Here is a 16,336-nt window from a genome sequence, read left to right as displayed (position 1 = left end):
TAAGCATCAAGGTGGGGCCCACGGCTGGAGCCGTGGATCCCTGCTGGCCGTCCGTCAAACGCAACAGCGTGCTGCTGCTGTGTCAGTGGCAACAGACGCTGCCCCTTCTTTTCCTTTTTTAAAAAAAAATCGTATTTCTATGGTTTTTCACGTGTGGGACCCACTTCAAGGTAATCCACTCTAACCATTAGATTTCATAGTCCATAACAAGTTTATCAAGCCCAATATTGGGCCTGTTTCAGCGTGTAGAAAAATCCAGGAAACTTTAAACGGTGGAGATCACTGTTTGCTAAGCAATGGCCCGCCAGAAGCTTGGATCAGTTTCATCTTCTGGCCCAACGCCTAAAATGAGATGGTTAATAGGATGGACGGTGTGGATTGAATCCATTCATCAAGGTGGTGCCTAAACAAGTGGGCCACCAAAAAGGCTTGTTAACCAAGCTGATATTTGTGGTTCACGTCCAGCATCCCCTGGACGCTGGACGTTCTGGCGCATAGAATGTTATAGGGTGGGCCCTGCCCTAATGGGCCACCACATGGCTAGGTGATGTGGAGCAACACATAGAAAGTGGGCCTCACCTACAAATGACTCGGATCTAATACATGCTTCATGGCGAGGTCCATCCAAGTGGGCCATACAGCCATATCATCACACACAAAGATAAATAAATAAAAGGAGAGGGAAAGAGAGAAAAAGTGGGACACACGTGTGATGGAGGGACCCCGACACTATGGGCCCTCCTTGCATTCAAACATACATCAAGTGGGTCCCATTGCATATGGGCCCACCAAATTAAAAATCAATGGTGGAGGTCCTTTCTCCACCAAAATAGAAGGTCTAGATGACCCTATTCATGCAAGAAAATAAACATCATGATGGGGTCCATGGAGGATGGCCCCATCATGGAATGATCTTAAGCATCAAGGTGGGCCATTGGCCACATCAAGGGTCCAAAGTGAGATCCATACCATTGATCGGTAGGCCTCACTTGGCCCATCATAAGAACATGAAAATCTAGCCTATAGAAGCACCCACTGTTGATCTTCTCGGTCCGTTGAAATGCCGGCCTCCTTAAGCTTCACTTTGATGGTGGAAGATGAGAAGTGAAAGGCTAGGATGGAGGATTTTGGATGGGAAATTGGGACACACACATGCACTCTCTCACATGGAAGAGAGCTTGGACGTTAGCTCTCTTGTTGCTTGGGATATAGTTGAGAAATGAGAGAGAGAGGGAGGGAGAGATGGGATGTAAAGAGAGAGAGTGATGGATGTGAGTGATGGGTGAGGTGATGTGTACTTGACTAGTATGGGTGTGTAAGAGAGAGGGTGAGAAAGGGTTGACTTTGGAGAGAAAAAGCATGGGTTGCTTGTACTTGACATGAGGTGATGGATGGGATTGATTGATGGGATTGATTTGACATATTGTAGAGATTCTCTTGGGATTGCAAACGCGTGGCGTTTTCTTCAAAATAAACTCCGGCTCACATCTTCTTGCCAGGGTATCGGATCAATGCAAGAGACGCGGCGTCGGAACCGCGGCGACGGTGCGGTCGCAATGGTACAAGTCTTGTTTTAAGCCGACTCAAATATACAGCATAAGGCTTAGGGTCGATCGCAACGTCGATTATACGTCACAGGTTACCGAAATTCGACAGGAATGATCGCGAGATTCGACGGAACAGTACGGACTAGGATACGGGTCTTACAGCTCTCCCCACTTAATAAGAAATTTCGTCCTCGAAATTTGCACTACCATCATAACTCAACATAACTCTTAAGGGAATAAGAAATATAATATCATATATAATCCAAACACATACATCATACAATCAAATATCGAAAAGATGGGGATAGTGCTCTCGAATTTCTGCCTCACGCTCACAAGATGCCTCATCAACACTATGATGGCCCCACTACTCCTTCACCAAGGGAATGACCTTGGTCTGGAGGACTTGCTCCTTCCGATCGAGGATATGAATTGGCTGCTCAATATAAGAAGCGTCATCACGAACCTCCAATGGCTGTCAATCAATAATAGGAACGATGTCTAACCCACACTTTCTCAACATAGAGACATGGAAAACGTTGTGGACGTCGGACAACTGAGATGGCAAAGCAAGCCGATAGGCCACGGCACCAATGTGCCCAGTCATCTCGAAAGGTCCTATGAATCTTGGGGCAAGCTTGCCCTTCGCTCCAAAACGAACCACACCCTTCATGGGTGAGGCCTTGTATATGGTCCCCAACGGCAAACTTCAAGGGACGACGCCGACGGTCAGTAAAATTCTTCTACCAGCTCTGAGCTGTGTGCATCCTCTACTTGATGATGTCGATGACCTCTGATGTCTGCTGCATAAGATCGGGACCTAGGAGACACTGCTCTCCAACCTCGATCCAATAACTCGAAGATCTGCACGTGTCATATAATGCCTCAAAAGGAGCCATGCCAATGGTCGTTGTTGTTGTACGCGAACTCGGCCAATCGCGGTGATCGTCCCAACTACCCGAGAAATCAATCGCGCAGGTCAAGCATATCCTCAAGGATCCGGTTGACCCTCTCGGTCGGCCATCGGCTAGCAATCGGTCAGCCTGCAAAATAGACCCCATTGTCATTCGAAAGCTCCTCCAAAATCGAGATGTGAACCTCGGGTCTCGGCTAAAAACATCGAGACTAGAACACCGTGTAGTCTCACGATCTCATCAACAAACATCTTGGTGAGCCGTCCGTATGCCAAGTCTCACGAATCGCAAGAAACCTCGGCAAACCCATGACAAAATCGGTAGATATGTGCTCCCACTTCCACGTCAGGACGCTCAATGGCTGCAATAGACCAGGGGGTCTCTGATGATCGGCCTTGATACGCTGGCATGTGTCACACTCGACCACAAAACTTGCTATCTGGCGCTTCATCCCCGCCCAAAAATACTGACGCCTCATTTCGCGATACATCTTCGTCGAGCCAAGGTGGATAGAGAATCGCGATCGATGTGCCTCGGTCATAAGATCTCGGCGTAACTCAGGAATATCCGGAACACATAATCGGCCTCTAAGCGAAGTCCACCATCGTAACCAATCTGCCACTCCGATCTCAGATGCTACCTCGCTCGGTAATCCTATAACTACTCATCTGTCCCGAGCCTCGATCACCCTTGCGACAAGAGAGGTTGAATCGACTGGGCTCGATAGCCGAACGATAGAAGACTGCAAAAAAGTCATATACTGCTATACCCTCGAGCATCCTCCACTCCCGGACCATCATATGCACCACCGGGCCTCGTGGCTGACGGCTGAGGGCATCCACCACCACATTCACCTTGCCCGACTGGTACTGGAGATCAAAATCATAGTCCTTCAGGAGCTCCATCCAACGCCTCTGCCTCATGTTCAGCTTAGACTGAGAGAACAAATACTTCAAGCTCTTGTGGTCGGAGAAGAGCTCGAACCTAACCCCATAGAGATAGTGCCTCCACACCTTCAGTGCGAAGACTACTGCTGCCAGCTCCAAATCATGCGTAGGGTAGTTCAGCTCATGGACCTTGAGCTGACGAGACGCATAAGCCACCGATTTCCCGTGCTGCATCAGGACAGCATCCAAACCAACTCGCGAGACATCTGTAAATACAACAAATCCATCACTCCCAGAGGGAAGAGTGAGGATAGGAGCAGACTTGAGACGGTCCTTCAGCTCCATAAATGCCTGCTCACAAGCGTCGCTCCACACGAACTAGGCACCCTTCCGGATCAACCTGGTCAACGGGGCTGCAATGCGAGAGAATCCCTCAATAAAACGTCGGTAGTAGCCCGCCAAACCAAGAAAACTGCAGATCTCGGATGCGTTCATGGGCTGGCCCCACTGACGCACGGCATCAATCTTCGAGGGGTCCACTGCGACACCCTGCCTCCTCACCACATGACCGAGGAACTTCACCTCCTCTTGCCAGAACTCGCACTTCTCCAGCTTCGCATAAAGCTGGTGTGCACGGAGGGTCTGCAATGTGATCTCCAGATGCTGCTCATGCTCCTCACGGGTCCTCGAATAGATCAGAATGTCGTCGATGAACACCACAACAAACTGGTCGAGATACGGACGGAAGACCTCGTTCATCAAATGCATGAACACTGCGGGCGCATTGGTCAGTCCGAAGGACATGACTTGGAACTCAAAATGACCATAGCGAGTCCTGAAGGTTGTCTTCGGGATATCCTCATCTCGAACCCGAACCTAATGATAACCGGACCTCAAGTCTATCTTCGAAAAGAACTGCGCCTCCTGCAGCTGATCGAACAAATCATTGATCCTCGGAAGCGGGTACTTGTTCTTGATTGTGACCTTGTTGAGCTCGCGGTAATCTACGCAAAGCCTCAATGAGCCATCCTTCTTCTTCACGAAGAGTACCGGCGCTCCCCACGGTGAACTGCTTGGACGGATAAAGCCTAACTCGCGTAACTCGTCCAACTACTTCTGCAGTTTCCGTAACTCCAACGGTACCATACGATACGGGGCCTTCAAAATAGGCACGGTACCAGGCACAAGATCAATCTAAAACTCAGTGTGCCGACGAGGTGGTAACCCTGGAATCTCCTGGAACACATCGGGAAAACTACAAACAACCGGCAGCTGGTTAATACTCAAAGCAACTGACTCCTCAACGGCACACGATAACAGGCAAGAAAGCTGCTCTCCTCTGGGCTCGGCAACAAACTGAAACTCTGGCACGCCGGGTATACAAAACTTGACTGTCCTCACAGAGCAGTCTAATATGGCGTGGTACTCGGCAAGCCAATCCATGCCCAGGATAACATCAAAATCGGACATCGGCAATACGAATAGGTCCGCAGGTAAAAAGATATCCCTAATCAGAATGGGGCAATACGAGCAAAATCGGTCTAATACTGCAGTCTTCCCTAAGGGCGTCGATACTGACAAACCCTCACGGGCAGACTCCATCGGCAAACCGGTCGATCGGCAGAAATCATCAGCCACAAAGGAATGCGATGCACCAGAATCAAACAATACACGTGCAATGCATGCAGAAACAGGGAGAGTACCCTCGACGACCCCTCCTGATGACTGAGGGTCCTGCTGGGTGGCATAAAATCTGCCCTGGGCCTGCTGGGGAGGTGCAGGTCCCCTCTGAGGTCTCTGCTGATGCTGCTGCCGCTGTGGCGGCCTGATCTGCTGCCTCTGCTGCTGTGGGGGAGGCCCTGGAGGCTGGTGCTGTGGTCGCTGCTGCTGCTGTGGTGGCTGTCGTGGAGGCTGATGCGGTGTCCTAGGCTGCTGCCGCTGCGGATGGGGACACTCCTGCACGCGATGTCCTGTCCTACCGCACCCAAAGCAAGTACCGGTAAATGGTCCTGATGGTGGTGCTGGGGGTACTGTCGGTGCTCGGAACGCCGGACGGGTCGTGCGTCGCTGCTGTGAACGATGCTGCTGCTGCTGGGAACTACCAGAGGGCGCCTTCCTTTTCTGATCTCCCCTCTGGTCACGGGCTCTCTGCAAACTGGCCCAATCTGCTCAAAAGTCGGAAGCATGTGTCCGATCACACGACTCCTGAGGGCAGGACGCAAACCGTTCTCAAAACGGCGGGCCTTTCGCCCCTCATCATCAACAAGATACGTCGCGAATCTCGATAGTGCGACGAAACGAGCCTCATACTGGGACACAGTCATGTCCCCCTGGACCAGAGTCTCAAACTCTAGTGCACGCTGCTGTCGCACATGCTCGGGAAAGAACTTCCGGTCAAACCGGTCCACAAAGTCCTCCCAGGTCCACTCAAAATCAGCCGCTACCGATCGGGCGACAGATGCCCACCAATGCTGAGCCTCACCCTGGAGAAGGAATACAGCTAATGGGACACGCTGCTGGGTCGTACATCTCATGGTGTCAAATATCTTCTCCACCTAAGAGCACCATATCTCTACTACAGTAGGGTTTGGCTCACCCCAGAAACGCGGGGGATCATGCTATCGGAAGTCCTTAAGAAGGGCACTCGCACGCTCCTGCTCGGCCTCGACTGGTGTAATAGTGGGACGCCTGCTCTGCCCTGAAGAATGATGTTCATCGCCAGTAGCATCTGCTGCAGCTAGGTGATACTCACAAGTATGGTCGAATCCACACCGGTCTTAGGTAGAGGAGTGGAATCCACAGGCTGGAAAGCAGGAATATCTGGTGGCGGAACGGGAGTCGCCGGTGGTAGGGCGGGAGCAGTAGCGGGTGGTAGAGTGGGAGTCGCAGGTGGCGGAGGAGGATTCGCTCGGGTCGATCTTCTAGCTATTATGTCCTACAGGAAGGAACAAGGGCCTATTAGCCTTGAGAATTCTCGAAGGCATAAACGTTAAGGGTCTAAGTCAAAAAAAATCGTGAAGTTATTCGGGCTTGGAACCTATTCATTCTAAGTTCATAGTAGATATGTGATATGATCCTTAGGTATTCCCAAGTTATACTCTGATACCAACTTTTGTCACGTCCCAAACTCGAAAAATAAGCTTATAAAATTTCCGATCGCCGAATCCGGTGCCGACAGCCTCCGTAGTACCCCATTCTCGGATTCCGGCACTCTCATGCCAGATTTTGATCCTGGGATCCTACAAGGAGGATTTTCAGTAGGAATTTTTTTTGTAATAGAGCATAACCATAAGCATAACCAAGTCATAAAACAACATCACCACATATCCACTATATCAAAAACTTTTAAGTACAATGCAGAAAGGGAAAAACAGGGTGATCAAAAAGCTTCAAAATAAACTGATGCGCACACCTGCCTCAGCGCTGCTGCTGTCCAACGCTACCTGCACTCAACAGTCGTGCATAAGCTTACAAAAGCTTAAAGGGTGGTGTAAGTGTGTGTGCAAGGCCAGTGCCAAGTGTACAGTATCAGAGTAATGCGAAAATATGCGGTAAGTCCATGAATACTATCAGTTGTACCAAAGCTATATGATGCAAGACATGAATGTTATCGGTCATACCAAGGCCATGCAATGCGAGGCCTATGTAGCCAAATGTCATATGCGAGATGCGAAGCAAGCATGTCAGTCCTCATCAAGCACACATATCAGTACAGTTCCTCTCTGGATATCACCGGGGTCTAATACACTCCACATAGACTGCTTCCTCCCTAGCTGCACAGTCGAGCAAGTGGAATAGACCTCACTATCCGCCTGACCAGTAGTCTGCCAATACCTACCCGGCTCGTCGATAGCGGACTCATTTACGAGCTGGTTAAACTCACAGCTTATAGCCCCCTCACTCGGGCGAATAAGGCCACACCCCCTTCCAACCAACCACGACACAGTGGGAGACGCGGCCTACTGGTATTCGGCACTCAGGCGCTCGTGTATCCACTCGGTCTAGACATTGGAGCATCTCCTGGTACCAAAAAGGTTCTGAGATTTTCACCCAAGGACATCCTAAGTGCCCACAATGCTAGAGCCAATATTTCTGGTATCCGATACGACCATCCACGATGTGCCTGTGGAGGCCACGGCCCTGATGTCGCTAGGGCGTGCAGTGATCAAGTCACACATATGCAGAATGCATGAGTCACATCGTCAAATCATGCAGTAATCCTGTGCGTACCACGCACTCATGTGGGGGCACTCCGTCTCATAAGGAGTCCCGTAAATGTCACAGCCCAATGGCTTATGCTATGATCAAACATTTCTCATATCAAGCACACATATGATGCGTATGGACATGTATCATGGAGCTATACTAAGCATGTTATAAAGTGATGAATTATCCCTACAATGCAGATGGGCCTAGAAGGCCTACACACCACAAGTACGACCTATCAATGGGCCTTAGGGAGAGTCGTAATGCGGACATTTAACCAACATTATACTTGCAATGTGGACGTCAAACCAACATTGCTCCCCAAGGCATGGCCTGCCACAAACCATGGAGAAATCACGCATTGCAATGGACCCTAAGGACAACCCATTGGGCCTCGACCCGTGGGCCTTAGGTACATCAAAATGGGCCTAGTCACATGGGCTTTACATTCATCAAATGGGCCACATTAATGGGCCTCACCAACGGGCCTTATGTACATTGCAATGGGTCATAACCCATGGGCCTTAGAATACATCAAAATGAGCCTAATCATATGGCCTTACGTATCTCAAATGGACTACACTAATTGGGCCCCATATGTACATCAAATGGGCCTCACAACACGGGCCTTATAAATGCTAAGGTGGGCCTTAAAAATGGCCACAAATACATACATATATATATATATATATAAATCATGTCGAAGGATCAACCGATCCTCACTTCAAATAATAGTGGTAGGGCCCATTTGAACCACATATCTTGCTCATTCTTTAGCTCATGCCTTAAAATGAGCTTGCAAAATGGATCGACGGTTGGGGTGCAACACAAGCATCATGGCGGGGTCCACTGTCTAGACAGCGGATAGTGTGGATAAACACATAAATCATGGTGCGCCCCACCGTCTGCTGGACGGTGGAAAGAAACACGCACATCACTTTGGGCTCCATTGTCTACTGGACGGTGGAAGCAAACTCATAAATCACTGTGGGTCCCACGTGGGGCCCACCATAACGTTTATTTTCCATCCAGACCCTTGATAAGGTCGCATGGACCTGGATGAAGGGTAAAAACAAATTTCAGATTGATCCAAAACTTCTGTGGCCCAGAAAAAGTTTTCAAAGGCAGACGTTCAATCCCATTGTTTCCCATGATGTGGGCCACCTGAGTCTTGGATGAGGCTGAAATTTGGAGGGCGGCCCGCTGCCCTAAGGGCCCACCATATGAACGGCTTGGATGACAGATAAACATCAAGGTGGGGCCCACGGCTGGAGCCATGGATCCCTGCTGGCCGTCCGTCAAACACAGCAGCGTGCTGCTGCTGTGTCAGTGACTGCAGGCGCTGCCCCTTCTTCCTTTTTTTTTTTAAAACCTATATTTCTATGGTTTTTCACGTGTGGGGCCCACTTCAAGGTAATCCACTCTAACCATTAGATTTCATAGTCCATAACAAGTTCATCAAGCCCAATATTGGGCCTGTTTCAGCGTGTAGAAAAATCCAGGGAACTTTAAACGGTGGAGATCACTGTTTTGAAAGGTATGGCCCGCCAGAAGCTTGGATCAGTTTCATCTTCGGCTCAACGGCTAAAATGAGATGGTTAATAGGATGGACGGCGTGGATTGAATCCATTCATCAAGGTGGGGCCTAAACAAGTGGGCCACTAAAAAGGCTTGTTAACCAAGCTGATATTTGTGTTTCACGCCTAGCGTCCAGGGGATGTTGGATGTTCTGGCGCATAGAATGTTATAAGGTGGGCCCTTGCCCCGGTGGGCCATCACATGGCTAGGTAGTGTGGAGCAACACATAAAAAGTGGGCCTCACCTACAAATGACTCGGATCAATACATGCTTCATGGTGGGGTCCATCCAAGTGGGCCATACAGCCATATCATCACACACAAAGATAAATAAATAAAAAGAGAGGGAGAGAGAAAAAGTGGGACACACGTGTGATGGAGGGACCCCGACACTATGGGCCCTCCTTGCATTCAAACATACATCAAGTGGGTCCCATTGCATATGGGCCCACCAAATTAAAAATCAATGGTGGAGATCCTTTCTCCACCAAAATAGAAGGTCTAGATGACCCTATTCATGCAAGAAAATAAACATCATGATGGGGTCCATGGAGAATGGCCCCATCATGGAATGATCTTAAGCATCAAGGTGGGCCATTGGCCACATCAAGGGTCCAAAGTGAGATCCATACCATTGATCGGTAGGCCTCACTTGGCCCATCATAAGAACATAAAAATCTAGCCTATAGAAGCACCCACCATTGATCTTCTCGGTCCGTTGAAATGCCGGCCTCCTTAAGCTTCACTTTGATGGTGGAAGATGAGAAGTGAAAGGCTAGGATGGAGGATTTGGGATGGGAAGGTGGGACACACACATGCACTCTCTCACATGGAAGAGAGCTTGGATGTGAGCTCACTTGTTGCTTGGGATAGAGTTGAGAAATGAGAGAGAGAGAGGGAGAGATGGGATGTAAAGAGAGAGAGTGATGGATGTGAGTGATGGGTGAGGTGATGTGTACTTGACTAGCATGGGTGTGTAAGAGAGAGGGTGAGAAAGGGTTGACTTTGGAGAGAGAAAGCATGGGTTGCTTGTACTTGACATGAGGTGATGGATGGGATTGATTTGACATATTGTAGAGATTCTCTTGGGATTGCAAACGCGCGGCGTTTTCTTCGAAACAAACGCCGGCTCACATCTTCCTGCCAGGGTATCGGATCGGTGCGAGAGACGCGGCGACGGTGCGGTCGCAATGGTACAAGTCTTGATTTAAGCCAACTCAAATGCACAGCATAAGGCTTAGGGTCGATCGCAACGTCGATTATACGTCACAGGTTGCCGAAATTCGACAGGAAGGATCGCGGGATTCGACGGAACAGTACGGACTAGGATACGGGTCTTACATTTGAGGGTTCCTCTTCCTCACCTTTCACTACTATGACATATACCTCGCTGGTTTTCTTGGATTCCTCCATGAAATCCTGAATAGTCAAGAGGGAACTCCCCTCCACTTTAGAGGCTTAAGGGTGGTTCTCTGATGCCATAGGGGCAAGGATTATTTTTCAACTATCATTGACAAATATGTAGACATTATCTCGTCCCTGATGGGTCGTATCATGGTCCGACTGTCAGGGTCGACGAGTAGCATATGACAAGCTTTCATGTTAACTACGTCACAAAATATTTGATCCTTATAATTTTTACCAATTGAAAATGAGATAGTGCATTGTTCAATTACCTTAGTCTCATTCACTTTTTTATCCAGCCAATTGAGTACGGGGAAGGATGTTTCATCATTGGTAGCTACAACTTGTCCACCATTACTCTTGAGACGTTGTTCTTGCTACTACCACTGTCTATGATCACATCACAGACCTTTTCCTTAACAATGCACCGAGTACAAAATATATTGCGTTGCTGTGGATGTAATTCCTTTTGTGGGGCATAAAGTAATCGCCTCACAACTAGAAATTCACTATGATCCTCTTCCGTCACTTCATCGCCACTTGCTATTTCTTTAGTGGTTTGTTCATGTTCATTAAAGCCATGGTCTTCTTCTACGACCTCATCTTCAGTGCCTCCTTTGTTTATAGTCAAGTGTGCTGCGGGATGTTGAGGATAAGTGTTTGATAAGTGGCTTGGTTAGCCACAGCGGTAACAATTGTTTGACCTTGGCTGAGCATAAGGATTTAGAATCCTACTGGGGCCCGCTGTTGTGGGTGCTGCACGTTGAGGTCTTGATGAGCCGCTCCCCATATCACGGTTTGCGATTGTAGAAAGTTGAGGACGTTCTCCTGCTTGGTCTTTTCCTCATGCCAACACTGGATCCTGCGTGGGACCTGTCATGGGGGGTCGAGTTGAAGGATATGGACGAGCAGGAGCTCTTGCAAGTTGTGTTTCTGCCATATCCGCCAATTGAACTGCTTCATCAACGGTCCCGACTGGGTACATCTAAACTCAATCCTGAATTGTCGGCCGCAACCCACCTATAAATCGTGCCACCTTCTGTGACTCAGATTCTGACAGATCGTTTCGTGCAGCCAACCGCTGGAATCCTTCCGTGTAATTTGTGACGGTTCAATTTCCTTGTCGGCAATTTTGATATTGCTGGAATAATATCTGCTCATAATCACTGGGGAGAAATCGTGATCGAAGAAGACGTCTCATCCGTGTTCATGATGAGATAGGCGCCTTGTTTTGACGGGCTCGTGAGAGCATGTAATTGTTTTCACCATGCGGAAGCACCAGATTTTAATTTAAACGCTACCAATTTTACTCTTTTATGATCTGCCACGTCCATATAATCAAAATATCTCTCTACTTTGGCTAGCCAATCGAGAAATTTTTTTATACGTAATAAACCATTAAAACTATGAAGTTCAGCCTTACCTCGATAGTCTCTTTCAGCATGATCTAGATGATCACCTCTATGGATTAGTCGTTGGGCAAAACCCTCATTAAGGTCCTCGTCGCTAGAATTTGAATCATCTGGTGTAGCCTTACGGTTTGCCACTGGTAGTGCTCTATGAAAATCAGAGTTGCGTCGTTCAGCAACCACGGGTGGTGGAGCCACCATGGGTGGTGGAGCAACCATAGGTGGTATAATACCGCCTAGGGCTCGGGGTGGAAGTAGCGCATCCGCAAGACGGTCGAGAGTTACCTGCAGCCTTTGCATGGTCAACTGACTCTCCCGGTGGAAAGCTTTCATTCTTTCCGAAAAATAACGAATCCCTGGATCACCGTTCATAGGATTTTGATTCATACCTTCATTGTTTGTCATCAGCCCGAGGGGAATCCTCACTCTGATACGAATTGATACAGGGATGAACGTGATGAGGATAACTACTCCAAATCCACGGAGCTTCTCTAGACTCCTCACAAAGACACCTCGAATCCACGAGGAAAGAAAGCAGAAAATAGAGATAAATTTGAAATTGATTAATTCATGAATAAAAACGAGTTCACAACCCTTTAAATAGGGGTACCGAGCAATGGTAAAGAAATCAGAATCAAACTACAACTAAAACTCCTAGAATCCGCGACTTACTATAAATAGTAAACTTACTATTTATAGACAGTCATGATGTCTACTAGTGCGCAAGGTTTTCAGCCAAAAAAGTAAATGTCTTATTTGGCTTCACCAACCCGTTCTCCTAATTATTCTAAGCTCTTTTCACGTTAGGCGTAACTCCTAAAGCCCGACGGATGAAGAGTTATAATCAAACTAAAACTTACTATTTATAGTAAAAATGAAATTAAAACAGGGAAACGACCGTCGATCCAGAGGTTTTTCGTAATTTTGGGCTGCGCAAGGTTGGTTGGCTAAAGTAGCTCGTTCAACCCCAAAATCACATATTTTATGCCCGATAATTGATTCCGGATTGTGAGATACGCCCGATCTAAGGTCCGACGGTCCGGATCACTTCTGTCGTCAACCGGGCCCTTTCTGATCCATCTTGGCCATGAAACTGTCCGCGACCCACTCTACATCACTATGTTGGAAATTCAGCAGCTAGCTAATAACCGAGGTTAAGATGGTCCCATCAGAGTGAATTTTGGGCAATGCATATCCAAAACAGGGCCTTCAATTGGACAGTCCAAATTGATGGACATGCATTCCTGCATTCCAACAACTTCGTACGGATGAACCACCGCATCGGAGAAATTTTTCTGATCGAATTGATGAACATCCATTCATGCATGCCAACAACTTCCAACGGATCAATCACCCGCATTTAGTCGCAATTGGGTCGGGACTCAAACCAATCTGATACAATCCAACTCAGGTTTAAGTCTGAAATATGAGGCCAAGAGGATTATCCATAATTAAAATCCATGCCGTCCATCTATTTTTCTATATTATTTTATGGTATGAGACCAAAAATGAGATATATATCAATCACAAGTGGGCCACATTACAGGAAACAGTGTTGAATGAGCGTGACCATTAAAAACCTTTTGGTGGCCATAAAAGTATTGGATCAAGCTGATATTTGTTTTTACCCTTCATCTGGTTCTGTATGACCAAATAAACAGTACAATGGGCCTTGGAGGACTTTAATGGTGGATATCCAATCACTATTGTTTTCCTGTGGTGTGGTCCACCTGACATTTATTTCCCTCTGAATTTTGGGATTAGGCCTAAAATGATCTTTAAAAATGGATGAATGGAATGGATGGAATACATACATCAAGGTGGGGCTCACAGAGCACCGACTGGTGGCAGGGGAGTAGCCAATCCTTTTCCTTTTTTTTAATATATTTTAAAAAATTGATGACGTGGTACTTACAGTGACGTTGACCAATGAAAACGCTGGAGTCAGGGAGTTCCTGACTCCAGGAAACAGAGGATCGGCACTCGCTACTCACTGTTTCCACGAAACAGAGGATCCGCACTCGAAAAAAAATCCATGATATCAACCAACTATTCGTTATTTAGTAGCCTGGTCAAGTCATGAACGGATGAGAAGTGAGCCCTTCTCCATAGATATAGAGGGGAATCCACTCCCTATTTGTCTCCACACCTTGGCTTTCCTGCATTCACGAACCCAATAATGGAGCTCCCGCTAATGAGCCTAAGTGCAATTTGGTCATTCCTCCTCCATGCCATCATTTTCTCTCCCATGTACATTCCATGGTCGTTGGGATCTGCTGCTAACTTCTTCAACGAAACAGATCATCTTGCTTTTGTCCACTTCAAACATCTGATAACTGACGATCCTCTCCATTCCTTGAGCTCCTGGAACCATTCTCTCCACTTCTGCCACTGGCAAGGAGTGACTTGCGGTGGTCACCGACATCCTCAAAGGGTCACGGCCTTGAACCTTGTTGGCCAAAACTTGGTGGGCCCCATATCTCTCTACATAGCAAACCTCACCTTCCTCAGGATCATCAATTTCACAGGCAATAGATTCTACGGCGCGGTTCCTGAAGAGATTGGCCATCTGTTCCGTTTGCAGTATCTCACTCTGTACAACAACACATTCACCGGAGAAATTCCAGAAAATCTGACCCACTGTTCAGAACTCAAAGTCCTCGATCTTGACATGAACCAGCTTGTAGGGAGGATTCCAACTGGGCTAGGTTCTCTGTCCAAGCTCACCGAATTAGACCTTGGTCTTAACAGTCTTACTGGAAGCATCCCACCTTCACTTGGAAACCTTTCGTCTCTCACTTACCTTTATATTTCGATTAACAGTCTCGAGGGCAGCATCCCAAGTGAGCTCAGCCAGCTGGTAAGCTTAGAGGTGCTTGCAATTTATTCTAATAACCTGTCAGGTAGGATTCCTCCCTCGCTATACAATCTTTCATCCATTAACAGTTTGGACGTGGGAGATAACAGATTGAATGGAAATCTTCCATCCAACTTAGGCCTCACTCTCGCTAATCTCCAACAACTCTTTGTTGGAAGAAACCAATTCACAGGACCCATACCGGTTTCATTACCCAACGCTTCGGGACTTGCACTTGTTTCATTTGCGTTCAATAGTTTTAGTGGATCCGTGCCTATGAATCTTGGAAGCCTCAAGAATCTCACTAAGGTATTTTTCGGCCAAAATCGACTTGGAACTGGGAAATCTCATGACTTGAGTTTTCTCGTTTCATTGACCAATTGTACTAGCTTACAAATGCTGGACATGAGCCATAACCGTCTCAGCGGTGGGTTGCCTGACTCCATAGCTAATCTTTCTACCCAACTGACATTGCTAGGACTTGGTGAGAACTCGGAAGCATCCCATCTGGGATTCAAAACCTTTTCAGCTTAACAAAGTTGTCTATGCAATATAACTTTTTAACGGGTACCATTCCCATTGGTGTTGGGAAGCTTAACATAATGGAGGTACTTACCTTCGGCAGAAATGAATTATCTGGAAATATTCCATCTTCCTTGCAAAACACGTCCCGGTTGTATATACTTTCTTTATACCAAAACAGTCTAACAGGGAGCGTACCTTCATGTCTTGGAAATTGTACATACATGCAGTTCTTGCAGCTCTTTGATAATAATCTTAGTGGTAGGTTACCCAAACAACTTTTCAGCTTTCCCTCTTTAATTGAAATCTTTCTTGGAAACAACTCGTTTAGCGGTGATCTGCCATTGGAAGCCGGATACCTGAAAGCTCTCCAGAATTTGAATGTTTCTAATAACAAATTGTCAAGCGAAATTCCAAGCACACTAGGTAACTGTCTCAGCCTAGAGTATCTTGGGTTGGATGAGAACTTCTTTCAAGGGTCAATTCCTTCTACATTTAGTACTCTAAGAGGCCTTCGATCCCTGGATCTTTCAGGCAACAACTTGTCTGGAAAGATTCCAAAATACCTGGAGAACCTTTCTGCTTTGCAATACCTAAATCTATCTTTCAATGATTTCGAGGGTGAATTACCAAAACAAGGTGTCTTTAGAAATACCAGTGAAGTTTCGGTACTCGGAAATAGCAAGCTTTGTGGGGGTATTGAAGAATTGAAATTGCCAGCGTGCTCTAGCCAAGCTTCCAAGAAATTGGGGATGTCTTTTGCTTCAAAAATAAAATTCTCAATAATTGGTGTTGTCCTGTGTCTTATTTCATCATCATGTTTCCTTACCACTCTGTATTGGGTAAGAAAGTCAAGAAAGAAACCTTCTGTTCCGCCATCCGCGGAGGATCCTTTCATGATCATATCATATGCAGACCTCTTTAAAGCGACAGATGGCTTCTCTTCTGCAAATTTGATTGGCAGCGGAAGCTTTGGTTCTGTATATAAAGGAACACAAGATCGAGATGAACTG

At 47.1% G+C, this 16,336-nt stretch overlaps 2 protein-coding genes across 2 annotated transcripts; both read left to right on the top strand.

Annotated features, from left to right (window-relative positions):
* Positions 1-14,123: 14,123 nt before the first annotated feature.
* LOC131253757 (LRR receptor-like serine/threonine-protein kinase EFR) lies at positions 14,124-15,335 on the top strand. The gene has a single exon (XM_058254894.1). It carries the CDS (start codon positions 14,124-14,126, stop codon positions 15,333-15,335), a length of 1,212 nt encoding a protein of 403 aa, XP_058110877.1.
* Positions 15,336-15,403: 68 nt separating this feature from the next.
* LOC131253756 (LRR receptor-like serine/threonine-protein kinase EFR) lies at positions 15,404-16,311 on the top strand. Its single transcript, XM_058254893.1, has 2 exons — positions 15,404-16,165; positions 16,288-16,311. The coding sequence occupies exons 1-2, from the start codon at positions 15,404-15,406 to the stop codon at positions 16,309-16,311; spliced, it is 786 nt and encodes a 261-aa protein (XP_058110876.1).
* The last annotated feature ends 25 nt before the right edge of the window (positions 16,312-16,336 follow it).

This window comes from Magnolia sinica, chromosome 8 (genome assembly GCF_029962835.1).
Source record: "Magnolia sinica isolate HGM2019 chromosome 8, MsV1, whole genome shotgun sequence".
Classification (NCBI taxonomy): domain Eukaryota; kingdom Viridiplantae; phylum Streptophyta; class Magnoliopsida; order Magnoliales; family Magnoliaceae; genus Magnolia; species Magnolia sinica.
This window is presented reverse-complemented; position numbering and strand designations above follow the sequence as displayed.